Source organism: Quercus suber, unplaced genomic scaffold, assembly GCF_002906115.3.
Source record: "Quercus suber isolate HL8 unplaced genomic scaffold, Cork oak 2.0 scaffold_686, whole genome shotgun sequence".
In the NCBI taxonomy this organism is placed as follows: Eukaryota; Viridiplantae; Streptophyta; class Magnoliopsida; order Fagales; family Fagaceae; genus Quercus; species Quercus suber.
In genome coordinates this window covers 316,364-335,284 of record NW_027070127.1, presented here as the reverse complement: position 1 = coordinate 335,284, position 18,921 = coordinate 316,364, and the positions used below count along the sequence as shown (strand labels likewise).

The window sequence follows — 18,921 nt, the reverse complement described above, 5'->3', positions numbered from 1 at the left end:
ATTGCCACAACCTGAGGGGTCTTCCAGACAGCATCGGGAATCTTACTCAGCTTACTACATTAGCTTTTTATGATTGCCACAACCTGAGGGATCTTCCAGACAGCATCAGGTATCTTACTCAGCTTACTACATTAGCTTTTTATGATTGCCACAACCTGAGGGATCTTCCAGACTGCATCGGGTATCTTACTCAGTTTACTACATTAGATTTTCAAGATTGCCACAACCTGAGGGATCTTCCAGACAGCATCGGGTATCTTACTCAGCTTACTAGATTAAATTTTTATGATTGCCACAACCTGAGGGATCTTCCAGACAGCATCGGGTATCTTACTCAGCTTACTAGATTAAATTTATCTAATTGCCACAACCTGAGGGATCTTCCAGACAGCATCGGGTATCTTACTCAGCTTGCTTATTTAAGTTTATCTAATTGCCACAACCTGAGGGATCTTCCAGACAGCATCTACAAATTGCAAATGCTTCAGCGCTTCTATTTTGACAGTGCCAAATTGAGACCACCGTGTAATTCTTTTGATGGACTTTCGGAATATGGGTTTCTAAGGTTACGTGCACTGACATTCGGTGGATGTGGAAACAAATTAGAATTTTTGATGAAGCCCAATTACTTTCCCGTATTGAGCCGTCTAAATCTATCTGGCTCTGATATTATTAGCATCCCTGAAAGCCTAAACAGATTTACTACGTTAAAAATCCTTAATATAAGGAATTGCCAGCAGCTACGACAAATTTTGGGGCTTCCACAATTTATAAGAAATTTACATGCAGGTCACTGTACGTCATTAGATGCACAATCCTCAAGCAGATTATTGAATCAGGTCTCTCTTTTTCAAGTTATAAAAAAAAATAAAAAATAAAACATTTTTTTTTTTTAACTTTCTTTCTTAATTTAATTCGTTGAATTTCCTAATTATATGCAGATTGGAGAAATTTTAGAAAGAAGCGACATATATGTGTATCCAAGGTGGTTGAATTCCAAGCTTCAAAGTAGAGATTTGCTCCGTGAGGATGAGAACGATAGGCGTTGTTTTATGGTACCGTATACAGAGATTCCAAGGTGGTTGAATTCCAAGCATCAAAGTGTTGGAAATTCCATATCATTCCATGTTGGTTGCAAATTTCCAACTGTTTTTGCCGTCTATTTCGCTTTTGGACTAGGGCCGCAATTATCCTCCTATTGTGTTTATTTAAATGTTTACCTCTCCATTAATCGTTTTGAAAAAGTTGAGATTACTCGCTTTATCCTAAATTGTGATTCTGATGATACATTGGGGATATCTTCTAGATCACATCTCAAATTGCAGAAGCTGTTGGATGAATCAAATCCATCTGATTACAATCACGTTGAGGTTACATATGAATGGGAGATTATATGGTGGGGGCCAAAGAGACAGATCGCAACAACCCTCCTTGTGAGATTAGAAGGTGGGGGGTCAAAGTTGAATGTATCTGTTGTCCTCAAATATCTAGTATTTTGTCTTCAATGATGGCCCTTACCCTGGATGACAATGATTCTGACTCCGATTGAATCTACCATTAAAGAAGAGGAGAAAATATTGATTGAATTCGGGAAATATATATATGCCAAGGTTTGTCTCCTTCTTTAGTTGCTACACTATTTGCCCTTAATTATATCTTCTCACCTTTATTTTTTATTGATGATATCCTCTCCAGTACGGTTGAAATTGAAGGAAAATACATCTTAATTAAAAGAGATTGTGGAAACTGGAAAGTAGGATGGTAATAAATTCTAGGTTGATCCATTTGTGCATTTAGCATTTCATGTATGAATTAGTAATTACCGAGATCTCTAATCCGGTGCAACAACAATTGATCTTATTAGAATTCTTTGTTATATTGTTTTGGTTGGACCTTTTTATTTCTCACTTGGGCATACTATTTTATAGCTTTTACTATGAAATGGAATGTTTACTTTTTATTGATTATTTGATTGAGAGATTGAAAAATTGAATGAGACAAACCAAGCCGACTGCTATGTGATATCCTTCAACTAACTAGGCTTTGTTGTATTACTTGGCCTCTGTAACAGCCAAATTTTTTGTTGCTTGTTGAAGTGTACCCAAGTTCTTTTCCATGAATTTTATGCAATCCTTTTAAGTGTATTTAATCGTATCTTTTATTTAAGTTTACAGCATCTCATAAAAATTGATTAAGTGCTTGAGGAAGAAAAAAAAAAGACCAAACTGATGAAGTATTGATTACTAACAGGATACACCAGGGCATATGACTATAAGTTTTTGACTGTATGAAGAAGTAAAGAGTATAATCAAGCATATAATGGAGATGGAGTTACTATGTTTGTTATGAGGGGTTTGATATGGGTTCATCTTCAATGGGACTTACTTTGTTGACAATGATTCTGACTTCAATCTGACTTCACCATTGAAGAAGAGCAGAACATATTGATTGAATTTGAAAGAAATATGCCTCCATTTGAGCACAGCCTTGAAACTATTCTCTCCTTTGTCGTTTCTGTTTGAGTGTTCAACTTCTTTTGCATTTTATGATAAGGTTTGTCTCCTTCTTTAATTCTGTTGTTTCATTTGCCCTTGTTATTTTCTTCTCTCCTCTATTTTTATTGATGATACCTCTCTAGTACAGTTGGAATTGATGGATAATAAATCTTAATCATAGATGATAATGAAAATACAGCATACAACATGCTATTGCTGTATGAGAGCAATGGGTAAATTTGAAGGATAGAAATCTATAAATCATAGATGATAAGTTGAGTGATCGTTCAGCTTAACAAACTATTTTTAGAGGAGAGTAAAAGGGCCTACAGGCTGTAGTTTTCAGTAGAATCAGTAACCATAGCAAATGAATGACACATTTTCATACCCTTTTTCCACTTCAGAACTGGTTCATTTGAACCAGGCTTTTAAGTAGCTAATATAGTCTAAGCCCAGGTGAAAATTTTAATCAGGCCTGCTACTAGAGGTTCTTCCTCAATCACATTTTTTGTTTTGTGTGTTTTTTTTTCCAATTTTGTCTCGTTGGAGTCAAGTGTTAACCTTTTATTGTTGTTTTTGTGCTCATGTTGCCATTATTGTGGTAGAATTTTTCGACTATCAAAACAAAATGTCACTACATTTGAGGTGTTAATCTATCATATATCAAACTAAAGTTAAATAAACTAGTAACATATTATATGAAAATTCACTGCCAAAAAAAATGAAAAGAAAGAAAGTTGTAAAAATGCCTTGATATTTTTACAAGAGTAGGTCTCAGTTCAAGAGTGGCTTAGTTAATTAGACCTTTGCTACTACACTTGGGCACTCCAGCTAGTTTCTATGCACTGTAAGTCAAGTGAATATTCAATGTTGCTTTGCTTTTGATGTTGAATTATCATGTTTATACAACCAAGTTTGGCCTTGCTTTGAATGCTATTTCTTCTCTATTATATCTTCCCGTTGGTTAAATTAAAAGGATATAATTTATTAAATAACAATTTAGTTGAAAAAAATAAAATAAAAGTGAAGATGAAAGGAAGAATAATATGAGTCCCTTAACATATGTGAATGTAAAGACAAAATGGTAATTTTGAGCTCAGAGAAACAAACTACAAACTCAAGATGCGTATAATCTTCATTGCACTTCCTGTTTTCTAACCAAGGTTTGAAATGGCAAGATGTGTATAAACCATCCTTCTTATTGGTTAACCTTTCAAGTCTAAAATGTTCCAGATTGCCTAAGTATTTAGTGGTGTTTAAAGTAAATAACAGGGAAATGTCTAGCAAACCATTTGTGCTGTTACAATGAATTGGGGGTGTTGCTTTGAACCTTTCAGGTCTATAATACTTTTCTAGGTTGGCAGGTCATTCAAGACAGGTTAGCCAAAAATTAAGTTACCGGGTTTCCTAAATGACTTTGGGTGTGATCTATGGAAGAATATAACTCTACTTGATTGGTAATATTTGTACGTAATATTTATACGTAATTTTTTTCTATTAATTGGTAATATTTGAATTAATAAGGATGACAGTGCTGCAATTTCATCACTATTGGGAAAATAACTATGGCTGCTAATGAGACTCCTTTGTCCTCAAATTTTTTTGCCTAAAATTGATCTTTCTGTCCTTTAGGACTGTTTTAAATGTATCTTATTGTGTTGATGTACTTTGTACTTATGCAGTCGGTACAACTGTAAGTCTTTGTTCTATGATATGTGATGTGCTTATTTTTGAGACATTAGAATGAATCTTTATACCTGAAAAAGAAAATGTTTTTTATTATTATTAGCAATTGTGAACACGTTTTCTACCCTTTGGAAGAATGTAGTTATGTATCTTGGATATCTTATGGATCCACCAAATTATTCAAATTCTTTGGAGGTAATTTAGATGCCATGGACACCCATTTCATCTCTTTCCTGCTTGCATATCTTTCGAAATAAATTAATTGGATTGCTTCTGATTTCCCAAATAGTTTGGTTGAAGCTTTGTTTGATTATTGTTTGTTCAATTACTGTGTTGAGTTTAATTATAGTAATTTTCTAAGAATCTGTGGCCTATCTTACTAATATCACTTCGAGCATTTGATTTGTACAAAACATTGATTTGTGGTTTCTTAAGTGTATTACCTTGAGAATTCGCCTTGTTATTGGAATACATAGTACAAAGGTAGGTAAATAATGGTTATGAGTAAAATTGTAATGATTTTATATCCAGCATAAACAATGCGTGTGTCTTTTACCATCTTGTACATAAAAACAGTGTGGAGAAGAGGTCACTTATGGAAATTCCATATTTTTTATTATCTCTCCTTTTTTTTTCTTTTTTCTTTTTTTTTTCCCTTTTTGTTGATTTTGTTCATGTTGTAACGAATGGTTGGTTTAAAATATCAGGCATTTATAATGTTAATTTTGCATGTTAATATTGCCCTGTTGATAATATTCATACATATTATTTAATCATTTTAGACAATTTTATGTTAGTTTGTGAGACTGTACTATTTTGTATGAATGTCTTTTTTTTATTTGTACTATTCATAAATGATTGCTCATTAAATGCTATTTAAAAATATCTTATCACGTTTGCCAGGCTATGGTAGCATATGTGTAGCACTTGTTTCAACTTGGAAGAATTTCCATACAAGGAGTCAAGGATTCTAGTTTTCTGTCAAGTTTTACTGTTGCAATTATGCAAGCATTGTCCACTGTGATACAGAAGTTTTCAAGCTTCAGCTAATAATTTTTCTGGTTCTACAGTTCTTAACCTCTTACTAAGCCAGGTAAAATGTTATATCCAAGTAACTCATTTTTTTGTTTAAATAAATAAATTTATCTCTAGATGGCTGTTCTCCTTGGTGGTTGAACTTTTACAAGGGACAAATCAAATGTACTATCTCATCTGAAAATGGAAATGTTGACCACTAACACAATATGGAAGCTGTATATTAGTTCTTTTATTTCTTATCATTGCTTTTCCTAAATCTATGCTAAGTCATGATTTATAGTGGTAATGCATTGAGGTCATTGATTGGCAACAACAAAATGTGCAAGGAATGCAAACACCGGCATGTTAGAAATTTGTCTTTAGATGTTAGCATCAATGAGTTCATCCAAGATTATGCCTTTGACAGCCACTAAACTCCAAACAATAACTTAATTGATCTCACTCTCACATACACACGTGCCCTATTTGTTTTTGACATAGGTACCTTGTTAGTATTATGGTGTGCACTCTTCTTATAAATTGATGGTCAATTACTTAATCCTAAGCCAAAACTTTGTAGAAAAGCTTTTTTTTTTCCTACCATGAGAATAAAATTTTCTTTCTTGATAAATGCCACAAGGGTAGAATTGCCATCAAGCCAAATTACCATTGCCCTTGAGATGCATCACTTGTTTGTAATAAATAATTATAGTATCAACTAGAATAACCATATATTATTTGATATGGAGAAACTTGAGATTTGAGGATAAGAAAAAATACCAATTGACATTTTTTGATTCATCAGTCATTATCATTATAAACGGTTCTAAGAAAGATGGAGTGACATAGCAGATGCAGGAAGTAATTGATAGTGTTCTTGTTTGTTCCATGTAGTTGGACACACGCACATACATATATATATATATATAACTTCCTGGACTTGCTTTACATACCACCAAAGCTGCTCCCAATCCTTGCCATGAGGGCTAAACATGTTGTGAGGTAAGTTGCGGATAGTGCTTCTATAAAGTCCATACTTGTAGAGTTGTGTTATTTCTTATTTCACCTTTTCATTTTCAGCAAAGGTCATCCAGGATTTTAAAATGGGGCAGACTCAGTTATCTTGAAATTAGCAGGATTTTATCTGATGGTAATGATTTAGAGGAGGAAGTGAGTTTTATAGTCCTTGAAACATTTTTCCTTTGAACTACATGATTTGTTTTTTGGGGATTTTGTTTCTAAAAAAACTTCCTCCATTCTTGATTTTCCCTTTCTTTTTTCTAAGTTTGTAATATTTTTCAGGGACAGTCCTAGATGACCTGTCAAATGTCAATATAGTTAAGCATACATATGAGGATTTCATGTTGTTAACTACCTTAGACCTTCTTGTTCAATATAATGTCTTAGATAGATGTTTGTAGCTTTTTGATCCACTACATGTTTTGCTAACTTTTCTCCTTGGTTGAACTCTTCTCAATCAGAGTTCCAAATGTGAAGATGATGATACTTTATACTATCCTATGGTGTACCATAAATTTCTATGATATATCCACTTCATTTTCAGGTATAACATCCATTTCCTGTAGTTAAATCAAGAAAAGCTCTACCACAATATTGGTTGATTTTTTGCTTTATATTTCACTATAAACATGTTGACCATTAGCTCTATGGGGCATTATGACTAATACATGTAGACTCAGATAATACACACTTTTTTCTTTTCTTTTTTGATTCAATTGCAATATAATTTTGCTGGGAGTTAGTCCCTTTATGTGAAGAATTGCAATATAATTTTGCAGGTTTCTCTCTCTCTCTCTCTCTGCCCCCCGGGCTTTTGGATCCTGAGTGTTTCTTGCTCTTGAATTTTCTATTTGAAGGTAATACAATGAAAATCTGCTTAATTATTACTTGCTAAATTGTCTTATTTTGCTAGTGAAGTCATTTTAAAGCATTGATGTCTTTGACTTAAGATGCCAATTGATTTCGATAAAGAAACAACCTTGGAAATTGGAATTAAAATCTAAAATGTCCATTTAGAATTGGAAGTAATACAATGAGAACGAAGTACCACTAGTGAAGATTGCTGTTGAAAGTAGGAACACAATTGAAATTGTTATGCCACAGTTGAGAACTTGATTTTCAATTTTGATAAGTTGTATTTCTTGATTATTATTATTAGCTAAAATTTTCAATTACGAACAATGGAAAGGCTAAAACTGTCATGCCTACAATATGCAGAAGCTTCTTAATGGTTGATGTAATCTTCCATTGAAATTCCCAAGTTAGATGAATTGTCTGATGGTTCAGTTGGGAATTCTACTACTCCATCAAGGGCACCTAAATTTGCTACTAGAAAATTTGTGGCCACTGATTCTCTTCTGTAAGTAAAGTGACACATGCATCTCTGTTTGTCTCTCTCTATTTGTGTCTTTGTCTAACTATCTTTTTATTGTTCACAGTTATAGCAGATAACTCAAGAAGAATTTGTTGAGGTTCAAAGCTTGGGACTGAAACTGAGCAGCAATTCCCAAGTAGAGCCATGCTTGACTCATGTTTACAGTGGGTCTTAGCATTGGAAAGGAGAAATAATTTTTTATTTATAGGGGTTGGAAAAAACAGAATGAGTCATCTTTAGTTTTTGTTGTAGTTAGATTATGATTTTTGTTAATTGATAGCTAATTATGATTTTAGGCCAGTTGAATATAAAACTACCCTGATTTTAGTCAATTGATAACTAATGTAGTTGTAGTCTATCATGACATAAGCTTCCACAAATTCAATGACACTGTTAGTCTCCTCTTTCATGATCTGATCTATCATTCTTTGTGTGAGAATTGTATTTCAAATGTATGCTATAATGTAATGTGACCTATCATATTCCTATAGAGCTATAGGAGTTGAAGCAACTTCATAAACATGCTCCAAAATTTTGTATCATGCAGCTTCTAATGAATGTCTGTTGAGACTTGAGAGCATCTATTTCAATGTTGTTAAGGTCTGCAAATATGTAGTGTCAGGAAGACTTGAGGTTGCCTCAAGATTTGAAGGATGAAGCTCCGAAACATTCACTAAATAGACTATTTGCTGTTTCCAATAAGTTATTGAGGGCATCTAAGTTAAAGGCTGTGATGAATATAAAACTACTCTAATATTTAGAGACCTAAAAATAGAATTTGAAGATTAATTGTGGCAAGGGTGAGCTTTCTTTAGGTGTAGAACCTATTCCAGATGCTACTGGCTCAAAGAGCTTGTAGCATGTCCCTTTCCATTTGTTGTGCGAAGTGATCATCAATCACTTTTTCTGTAGGAGGAACAAATGAGTGACTGGTAGCTTGATTAATTGGTAATTTTAAGGCACGTTTAGTACACTAAATGGAGATTACAACTAGAAGGGTAATTTTTATTACTGGCAATAAATTATGTTGTAATGGAATAATTGGTAGCTTTTTCTCTAAAACACATGCTTGATTTTTAAGATTAGAAGTTTTTTCTCTGACTAATGCAAAACTCGGGTGTCCGGTTTTTGCACTTTCCTCCACTGTGTATTTTCAAATGTATCCAGTCCCTCCAATTATCAAAATATTACTTTTTAGAGGCATTGAGAGAGAATTTCAAATGAAATGGATTAATGTGTTTAAGCAAAATAGAGAGTTTGGACTATCTTTGGGTAATTCTCAGTTTCAAACAAACAGAGTTCCTTAGGTACATAAACATTAACTTTATTGGCCTTACAGATGCCTACCAAGTCCCCCAGTATAATGAAGGCTACATGAATGGCTCTATGTTGGACTTTTTCAAGTGTTTTTTTTAGACAACATATCATCCTTCTGGTTTCCTTTGTCCAAATGGACAACATCTCATCCTTTTTTTTAGCACTGCTGAACTCCAACCGTTCTTTTCTTTTTTTTTTAAAGAATCTCAGAGTTCCATTCCATTAAATTAATATCTATTATTATTTTGATCTTTTCTACAATACAATCTATATGATCTGTAAGAGTCATCACGAACTCTAGCATTAGGCCAGTGATAACTTCTTCAACCATTTTGCATCTGTGACAAGGTGGGATTGTGGGAATGGGTAATGCATGACCAACGTGTGTGGATTAGAGTAGTTTGACTTTTTTTCTTCCATGCATGCAACATTGTCAACTTTTGGTGATAGGGGTTAATGACTTGTCTTTCTTTTGTCCCCTTTCCTCAGTCTAGTACAGTATAAGTTTTCAGTATAAGGCTTCGTTTGGTTATGCATCGCTATCCAATAAGTGTGTAGTATCCAACAAGTGCTAAGTGAAATAAAAAGTAAGAGTGATGTGGGGTTTGTAGCAATAATGTGTGTAATGTTTTAAATATCACTAAAATTCTATTTGTTTAGAATTCCTATGTGTATTCTACTTGAGTGTGTACTTTCTTTCCGAGTATTTACTTATTATTTTGACAAATATTTTCTTTCCGAGTATTTACTTATTATTCTGATAAAACTTACGCAAAGGAAAATTTCAACATGATCTCATCTAGCCACGCTTTTAAATTGTGTTAGTGTTGGACATGGCGCTTTGTTGTCTTTTCTTCTTATATGGCTGAAGTTGCATCACCCCATGTGCATTGACATGCTTTTTGCATTCTCTGTTAAACCCCCATTCGTAACAACATTCTCCATTTCTCCTTCCTCCTTCAGCTCAACAATTATGCTCAATGAATTTTCCTAAAACACAATCTCTATTATGCCTATCTCCCTCGTGAATTACACAACCTCCAATTGTTCTAATTTAATTTGCTTATGTTCCACAACATATACATGTACACTATTTACTATAGGTATATTTTAGGGTAAATTACACCAACTTCCTTCAAGATTTATCTTTATGACACTCAATTAATGTTTCTATTAGTACAACATATAAATCTATACCCTCTAGCAGTTCTACTGCCCTAACGATTTCCTTTTTCTTTTTCAACAATCCAACTAAAAACATGATATTAAGTATATTTTTAACCCCCCCCCCGGGTGTAGGGGAGTGCCATTTCTTTCTTTCTTTTTTCAAGGTTTTGATGTTGTTGGAGTTTTTCTTTGTCAATGTACAAAATATTTAACAAAGAAATCAAGTTTATATGAAAAATCTCACTAACTATAGAATTACACGAATGCATTGTTTTTGAAAGTTAATTTATGACATCCAAAATAAAATTCAATATGAAATGGTTTTTTGACCGACAACCCCCAAGATTAGACTATAATGCTAACCTTCATGTTGAACATACTTTCACACACCAAGATTCAAGAACAACCTTCTATAAAGTCTTTTCATTCAAGATAAAAATAATCAAATGATGTGTTTTTACTCAAGAGAGATGATCAATCTATGTGGGAGAGAAGGTATATAGAACCATTGGAGAGAGAGAAGAAGCTGATCAGACAAGTTCTAATGATGCGTTAAGCAAGCCATTGACTTGGTTAAAAATAATAAGATATTGATTAGTTTTAAAAAACCTAAACACTAGCAGTGCCAAAAACCCAATGGTCGCAAGCAACCAAACAAGATGGGACACGCATGTGTAATAGCGGAGACCCACGCCTCATCTAGGCCTCAGATCTAAAGACACCAAACGAAGCCCACAATAGTGTATAAACTCGTATGAGCACACTGCTAATCAATATGTGATTAGGTCAAATGTTTGGAACACACACCAACAGATCTAACCAAATCTCCCAAGGCCAAGAATATAACTGAAATTTTTTATTTTTTGTAAATCATTAAAATTGATTTTATTATAATTTTTAAAAAAAAATAAGAGAATTAAATTCATGTCGCAAAAAGTAATTTTACAAAATTTCAAACCCCCCACTTCCCCTTTTTTCAAAAAGGGATGATAAAAAGAATAAGATCAACATAATTATCACTTTTGTATTAAAGGACCCCCGTAATGAAAATAACCCACCAACCTGCACAGCAAGCTTGAACCAAGCACTATAATGAATGCATTTACAATCATTTTACAAGCAAGACCTTGAGGGAAATATGAGTTGTAATTCTATTAGATTTGAAGTTATTTTGAACAAAGTTACAACGACTGGGGGGAGGCTTCAAGTGTTAGACCTGACAACCAATCCAACAAAGCCTTATTGGCAAGCTCTGGAACTTCATCATGAGGACAGTGCCCAGCTTTTAAGTTTACAAGAGACGTTTTTGGATAAAAGTCTTTGATTCGGTTAGCCTTTGCAGGACCGACCCAGGGGTCTAAGTCACCCCACAGCAACAACAGTGGGCAAGAGAGTTCACTCAAGACACCATCCAAAGTGTATTTGCTTTGGTTCAACATGAACCTTGTCATTAACCTGTGGACACCAATGAGAATACAGAATAAAATAAATGTGGGTAGAATTTTATAGGCTAATTGAATCGTTCTTGTAATCAGCATTGCTTTATAAGCAGACCTAAACTACAATTTCATATTCATTGTAAAGAAAGAAAATGGACATCATCTTACATGCCGGGGAGGATCTTATTAATCCAATACTACTATCTAAACAAACATGGAAGCCAGGTGGATGAGCATATTTCATAAGTACCTATAATAAACTTCTCCAGCATTAGGGTCAGCTGCTGGCCTTGTTATTGATTCCACAAGATAGTCATCCACATTGGAGGAATTTATATACACCTGTATTGGAAAAAAAAAATGTACAAAGCCATGGAACAATCATAAACAGAGGGTGCTTTTCATGACTTCAGGGAGTTCAACGGACAAATAAAATTGTCAACATGGAATACATTAGGAGATGGAAAATATACTTTCAATTCTTAAGGTACAAAATATGATGCTTGAAGCAAGAACAAGCATCTTTACTCATTCATAACAATATATGTTTAAGCATTCATGTTTCATATCAGAAAGAAATCAGCATTTAATCCCGAATATATAATTAACATCCTGCTAATGCTAACAGAAATATACTTAAGCTTCACAAACACCCATGAAGCATTAAGAAGAAAAACTGTAGCTAAATTAGGTAGCAAGTGTCTTACACTCTTTAAGACAGATTCAATGCGAGCTGGTTGCTTTGCTTGCCAGAACAAAAATCCAAGAATTATACGCTGGAAAATCTCCTTTAGTGGCTTTACAATCGCCTTCTGCAAGAGTGTTTCTTCAGACTCATTAGATTTACTATTCGCATTTCCAAACTGTCCTGCAGAATTTAGTAGTGCAACTCCAACAACTTGCTCAGGCAACCCAGCTGCTGCAACCAAAGCAGTAAAGCCTCCAAGGCTGAAAAATATTACCATGACTTACATAATTACTATTTTCCATGACATCTTAAAAAAAATCATCATTGTTCCACTCAAGACAAAGGGCAAATTAAACTTTTTCATCCTAAACTATCACCCCGATTGCACTTAATATCTTGAACTATTGAAACACATGATTAACCCCCCAATTTAAAAAATACGTTTCAGTTAACCCCCTACTGTCTGTTTTGATGTTAACTCTAATGGAATTTAGTATTGAAAAACCAATTTAACCCTCAACTATATGATTTGGAGAGAGGGTAAATTGGTCTTTCAATGCCAAATTTCGTTAGACTTAACACCATACAAGACTTCAGGGGGGACATTGAAGCAAAGTTAACTTTGTAGGGTAATCGTGTGTTTCAACAGTTCATGGGGTTAAGCCCGATAGTATAGGATGGAAAAGTATAATTTGCCCCAAGACAAATAAGCAATATATGGATTGAAGGAGTTTTGTTTTCACCAAAGTTTCTAAGGATGTGATTCATTCAATTATGTATGACACATAATTCATTCAGCTTAAAAAAAGAAGACAAAAAAAAAAATCCATAAATCCATAATAAAGTAAAAAGAAGGTAGCTTTTGTTCAAAACAATCAACAAAAAAGGCTACTTTAAATTACGTATTAATGTAAAAATTCAAATATTATGGATCTCTAAAGTTGTATTCATAATATGATTTTTAAACATTTAGCTATTGTCCTGCTTTGCTGCGCCATTTTCCTTCCCGCCCCCCTTTTCCCAAAAAAATAAAATAAAATGAAGAAGAAGGAAGTCCTTTTCCATATGGTGTCTGCCTGTAGCAATTTTTCTACAGGCACATCAAGCAGAAATGTGGGCACAAATGAGGCAGCACTACAATGATATGCATAAAGTAGAGATTGCATTTTAGGCATACAACAGACTTGAGCAAATGCACTGAACTAGAAGGCTTACACTGTGTTAGAACTCATTGAAAGAGGCGCAAGCCTTAAATACAAAGCTGTGCATAAAATGAGTCAATGGCAGTTATGCAGTTATCATCTGGCCATAAGTTATCTGAAAACAAAGGAAAAATAACCCAGGCCTAAGAAGGGTTTTGGAAAGATTTTTCAACCAGCAGTAGATGCGCCTTGGTTAGACCCTCGCTAGCTGAATCATTGCCCCAAGCGTAAAGAGTTTTTATTTAGAGTTTTTATTTTCTTTTTCAAGGGGAAAAAAATTGGCAGACACACTTTCTTATGGAATTTACATGGCAGTCACAAGAGCCAGCAACATTTCTCACCTTAGCCCACACACCAAGCACATATAGGGTAAAAATGGCAAGTACAATCAAGTTGAAAAAATATCAAAGAAAAATTAGGGAAGTACGAAAGCAAAATAAAAGAGAGATCAGACCAGATGATTCAATTAAAGAAACTCAGTTAACTTTATTTCCAGTTGTAAGTTGATACTCATGTTTACAGACCGCAAATCAAGCTAGAATACTGCAGTAGACAAAAAGGTTCAAGAAGAATTAATAGACTGCAATTCATTCAACTACCAAAGGAAAAAAAAAATAATGAAAATAACTAGGATGCACGGACACGGACACAGGTTCGAGTACTGGTACGATACAGCAACACAAGCAAGTTTTGAAAAATATAACATGAAACAGTAAGTACGACACTGGTATGACACAAATACAATACGGGTATGGCACCCTAAATAAAGTGTCCGTGCATCCTCAAAATAATAAGAAAACTCATGATGTAGAGTAGCCTTTAGAATATTTGATTTAAAAGGAAATCCTAGTTTGGAGAACTCTAGGGATCCTAAATTCACTCCTGAAGCTGAAAGTGAAACAGAGGGATTTCAAGTTGCAAAAAATTTTCATCCCTAAAACCCAAGATATTAGGCTATGGTGAAACTTCATCACATATAAGTGAAGTGTAGAGACAACAAATAGCCACTTATTTTTGGTCATTACCTATTTCCAACTACAACTGCTGGCTCCTTCACTATTTCCTTCAAGAAGTCCACTACTTGATCCCTCCATACCATGGCATCATATTCGATAAGTGCTTTGTCACTCCACCCGAACCCTAACAAGTCTATGGCATAAACCTTGTATTTTTTGGCCAACTCAGGTATGTTGTACCTGCGCACATGGATAAAGGAAATAATTAAATCATACATATAGGCTGATAAACTTTTTTTTTTTTTGAAGAAAGAAATCATACATATAGGCTGATAAACTAGGTATCGCAACCAGACAACTAAACAAATCCAAAGCCATTTTCTCTAGAATGAAGGTCCAACCAAAATCATCTATCAAGTGACATAAGATAGTACCAAAGAATCCACCTCCCACTTAGTCATATAAAAATTATTAGGTAAAATATAACATAAAAAGCCCAAATTTTATATCATGTTTCAGATTAGGTCCTAGATTTTTAATTTTGTCAATGAAAGTCCCAAATTTATAAATTTCTTTCAATTAACTCTATTATACACTTTATTCTGGGCAGTAACAGAGCAAATAAAAATTAAAAAGTAAAATAAAACAAAAAACCCTAAAAAAAAAAAAAACCATTAATTAAAACTTTGCATTTCACCTAGGGCTTATTCATAAATCAATTTGACATTCATTGAACAGGTTTGAGGGAGAAAGCTTCACTTAGCGTGAAAAAGTAATTGCCAGAAAATCAAAACTGATTACATTGGTGAAACCTAAAGTTTTGTCAAATTGTCAACAACCCCTTTTCTCAACTCCATTATTGCTATGAAATATGAATAACGGAGATGGACAGGAACTTCAAATTGCAAACAGTTTCATAATTTAGGACTTGATACTCACAGTAGTGGGGGAATAAGATGAAATATGAAACTGACATGAAGGCACAAAATATCATCAGGATTGTTAGAGATATATATTAGACATATTAGCCCAATGTAATGGGCCCAAGCCCATTCCTGCTTGTACTAGTAGTCTAGGGTTTAGTCGTCTATATATACTTATGTTAGGGTTCATTGTAACACAGGTTATTGTACTACACTCTTATACAATAAAGATGTAGCCCTTAAGGGATTCTTCCGCGGATGTAGGCCGTCAAGGTTGAACCACGTAACCCTCGTGTTCTTGATGTTCCTATTCTATGCTTCTTCTTCCGCATCCACTCTAGCATACACAACATAGTATAACACATTACGTTTGATAATATTGTCCATTTAACATGGTATCAGAGCTAATATTCAACATGGTATCAGAGCCAAACTCCGTTCTTGGCATCAAACAAAATCTCTACACAGCAAAGAAGATTCTCACGTGCATACCACCGTCTGAAGTCACACATGTTTGTCTGCTGGATCCGGACTCCACAGCATCACGTAGCCATCATGGCTCTGTGCTGTGTCAAAATCCAACAACCAAGCAAGCCGTGGCTTAACTTATAAGATCTGCGCAAATCCATGCTTCGCCTATTGAAACCAACACCACAGATGTGCTCCACAACCTCCGGCGACCAAAACCCAGAAATCCGGTCACCCGAAACCTTGCCACGCGCCTCCACGCGCTGCAGTTGTCTCCGGTAAACCTCCCACGCGCCGCCTCAGATTCCTATTTCCAGATCGTCTTCTTGGTACACGCGCCGTCCCTACGGCCTCCTCGTCGACCGATCTACAGAACCAGAAATTTCGGCAGCCATCTGACCCTGCACGCGCCCTCACGCGCCTTTAGGATTTCAGGCTTCTACTCCACGCGCCGGTGAACTTCGCATGCGCCAGTCACGCGCCGATTATTGTGATGATGTCATCTGATGACGTCATCTTGCCACATCAGCACCACGCAAGCTGTTGCCACGTCAGCCCTAGTTCAAGTCAGCACCATGTCATCAGGATGAGTCAGCGGCTTTGCAGCTCGATCCGTGACCCGACCCGGAAAACCCGGAACCGACCCGGTCCATGTATCCATTGACTTTGACCCTGATCTGTTGACTTTGACTTTCTTTGACTTTGACTTTTTGCGTTGACCTTTGACCAAAAGTCAAAATTTTCGAAAATGCCTATCTTGCTCAGTTTTTCTCGTAGATTCCAATTTTGGACTCCGTTTCTTCATTTGAAACTCCAAATTTGGTCAATTGGCACATTCTTCATTGTGGTTTCTTCAAAGGCATTCTTCAAAGCATCTCTAAGTGATCTTCTCATGCTTATCCAACCTCAAACTTTCATCGAGCTTCTGCCTTGAGTTTGAAGGAGGGTGTTAGAGATATATATTAGACATATTAGCCCAATGTAATGGGCCCAAGTCCATTCCTGCTTGTACTAGTAGTCTAGGGTTTAGTCGCCTATATATACTTATGTTAGGGTTCATTGTAACACAAGTTATTACACTACACTCTTATATAATAAAAATGTAGCTCTTAAGGGATTCCTCCGCAGATGTAGGCCGTCAAAACTGAACCACGTAACCCTCGTGTTCTTAATGTTCTTATTCTATGCTTCTTCTTCTGCATCCACTCTAGCATACACAACATGGTATAACACATTACGTTTGATAATATTGTCTATTTAACATGGTATCAGAGCTAATATCCAACAAGGATTAACATAAGATAAGATTAGACGGAAGATGAGAACATGGGCATTAAAAGAAACAAACCTCCAGTGAAATGCAGAGGCACCAAAGCCATGAATAAGAACAATTGGAAACCCTTCTCCTTGCACCACATAATGTATTCTATGACCCCGCCATGTCCAAAAATTGTACCCATCTGGCTTGAATTCCAATCTCTCAACCCCTATAAAAGAATTCGACTTAACCAAATTCAGAAAAAGAAAAGCCATATATGATATAATAATAAAAAAAGCGAAAGAGAAAACAGACCTTGAGCAGGTTCGGCTATCAAAGAAGAACCCATAACCGAAACACCAGAAGCTACAATTCCTCCTTTCAAAGCGAAGCCCCTTCTGCTCATCTCACATTTGCTGCTTCCTTCAAGTACAGAGAGAGAGAGAGAGAGAGAGAGAGGTACTCAAATAAGTTTAATAGCTAGTGATTTTATACTAAAAAGAGAGAGTAGTGGGCTTACGGTGTTGATAAAAGCGTGCGGACGAAATAAATCTGTTGGGAAATGGGTTGAAGAGTTGGGCTCTGAGTGAAGAGGAAAGAGGAGCAGCACATGAAGAAGAAGGAGAAGAAGACATTATTATTGAAGCTTAAAAGACAAAACCAGGGACTAGGTTTGACAAGACAAATGGTGGGAACTGTAGAGGAACTGAAACACAGATTTTTCTAGAAGAGAAGAGGCAGCAGATTTTTGAAGTTGTAGTTTGAACCCGCGGTTTATGTTTATGTGGTTGGCGAAGCTTTGGTGTTGTGGCGGAGTCCAAGCCAGATGAGACTGTAGAGACCTCTGTTTGCTTTTCCAACAGAAACGGTCCTTTTTTGTTTATTTATTTATTTTTTCTTTAATATTTACTGAAACTGTTGTGGTTACAATTAAAAATAAATAATTAAAGCCGAATGAGATCTTTTTCTATTGCTTCTTGGCTTTTCTGTTATTTCTCATTTTATTACATAATTTTTTTTAGATATATTACAGCCATAGTTTCTCAAATAAAGAAGATATATTACAGTCCTAATTCATCAAATCCTAAGTGACAGCAGTAAGGTGTTACGTATTATTATTAATAGGGCAAAAAAATAATTTAAGTAGTAGGTTCAAATTAGACCTAATAACAATTAATCATCTATGATTTGTTGTGACAGTGTTATAAATATATTATGGACATAATACTTCTACAAATTTTTTAAGATAGATTTAATATTTTTTATTATGAAATTCAATAATATAGCCAACAAATTACTACAACCGCATGCTAAAAGTTGGCAAAGAGGAGTAAAAAATCTTGTAACTCAACTAATTAGTGGTATACTAATTAAACTAACATTTCAACAAAAATACTTGATCTTTCCCATTTTAAAAAAAAATGTTTGATCTTCATTTAGAGAAAATGGTAATTATCCATTAAACTAACATCTAAAGACTAAAATTTAAAAATAAAAAACTTTCAGTCCTATTCGATCTACTTTGGTCTTATTTGGTCCACCTCCATTCATCGGTCCACCCATTCATATTTGGTTCATTTTGGTCATGTTCGATTCTATTTGGTCCATTCTATCTACTTTGGTCCACTTCAGTTATATTCAGTCCACTTTGGTCCTATTCTGTCCATTTTGTCCACTTTAGTATTATTCGGTCCTATTTGATCTACTTCAATTCTATTTGGTCCTAATCGACCCATTTTGGTCTTTTTCTTAATAGGACAGTCCACTGTTCTTATTCGGTCCTATTCAATCCACTTCAGTTCCATTCGGTCCAGTTTGGACTTATTTGATCCTATTCAATCCACTTCGGTCTTATTTGATCTATTTAATTTAGTATTTTTTTTCCACTTTTGTCTTATTCAGTTTTATCC

General features: G+C 34.8%; 2 protein-coding genes and 1 non-coding gene across 5 annotated transcripts; 1 reads left to right on the top strand and 2 right to left on the bottom strand.

The window, feature by feature from the left end:
• The first annotated feature begins 6 nt into the window (after nucleotides 1–6).
• On the top strand, nucleotides 7–8,002 carry LOC111998787 (uncharacterized). The gene is made up of 7 exons (XM_065766152.1): nucleotides 7–839; nucleotides 942–1,610; nucleotides 2,251–2,553; nucleotides 5,085–6,762; nucleotides 6,998–7,075; nucleotides 7,437–7,578; nucleotides 7,658–8,002. Exons 1-2 carry the CDS (start codon nucleotides 480–482, stop codon nucleotides 1,506–1,508), a joined length of 927 nt encoding a protein of 308 aa, XP_065622224.1. The 5' UTR covers nucleotides 7–479; the 3' UTR covers nucleotides 1,509–1,610; nucleotides 2,251–2,553; nucleotides 5,085–6,762; nucleotides 6,998–7,075; nucleotides 7,437–7,578; nucleotides 7,658–8,002.
• Nucleotides 8,003–11,121: 3,119 nt separating this feature from the next.
• LOC111998796 (pheophytinase, chloroplastic) lies at nucleotides 11,122–17,851 on the bottom strand. Of its 3 annotated transcripts, XM_024030902.2 has the most exons (7): nucleotides 17,532–17,851; nucleotides 17,327–17,434; nucleotides 17,102–17,240; nucleotides 14,432–14,602; nucleotides 12,224–12,464; nucleotides 11,767–11,858; nucleotides 11,122–11,532 (listed from the first exon to the last, which is right to left on the bottom strand). In XM_024030902.2, exons 1-7 carry the CDS (start codon nucleotides 17,644–17,646, stop codon nucleotides 11,259–11,261), a joined length of 1,140 nt encoding a protein of 379 aa, XP_023886670.1. In that variant the 5' UTR covers nucleotides 17,647–17,851; the 3' UTR covers nucleotides 11,122–11,258. The 3 variants fall into 3 exon arrangements, with proteins under 3 accessions (XP_023886670.1, XP_065622234.1, XP_065622235.1); XM_065766162.1 differs by lacking the exon at nucleotides 17,532–17,851 and having other exon boundaries at nucleotides 17,327–17,525; XM_065766163.1 differs by lacking the exon at nucleotides 11,767–11,858 and having other exon boundaries at nucleotides 11,349–11,532.
• Nucleotides 13,496–13,641, bottom strand: LOC111998860 (U4 spliceosomal RNA). The gene has a single exon (XR_010626040.1). It is a non-coding gene; the product is annotated as a U4 spliceosomal RNA (small nuclear RNA).
• Nucleotides 17,852–18,921: the final 1,070 nt, after the last annotated feature.

Excerpts from the sequence above, each read along its gene's own strand:
- LOC111998787 (XM_065766152.1), top strand. The coding sequence starts at position 480 with ATGCTTCAGCGCTTCTATTTTGACAGTGCCAAATTGAGACCACCGTGT. Across the intron at positions 840-941 it reads CAAGCAGATTATTGAATCAG|ATTGGAGAAATTTTAGAAAG; the intron begins GTCTCTCTTTTT and ends AATTATATGCAG.
- LOC111998796 (XM_024030902.2), bottom strand. The coding sequence starts at position 17,646 with ATGTCTTCTTCTCCTTCTTCTTCATGTGCTGCTCCTCTTTCCTCTTCA. Across the intron at positions 14,603-17,101 it reads GCCTCTGCATTTCACTGGAG|GTACAACATACCTGAGTTGG; the intron begins GTTTGTTTCTTT and ends CCATGTGCGCAG. Across the intron at positions 11,859-12,223 it reads TTGAATCTGTCTTAAAGAGT|GTGTATATAAATTCCTCCAA; the intron begins GTAAGACACTTG and ends TTTCCAATACAG.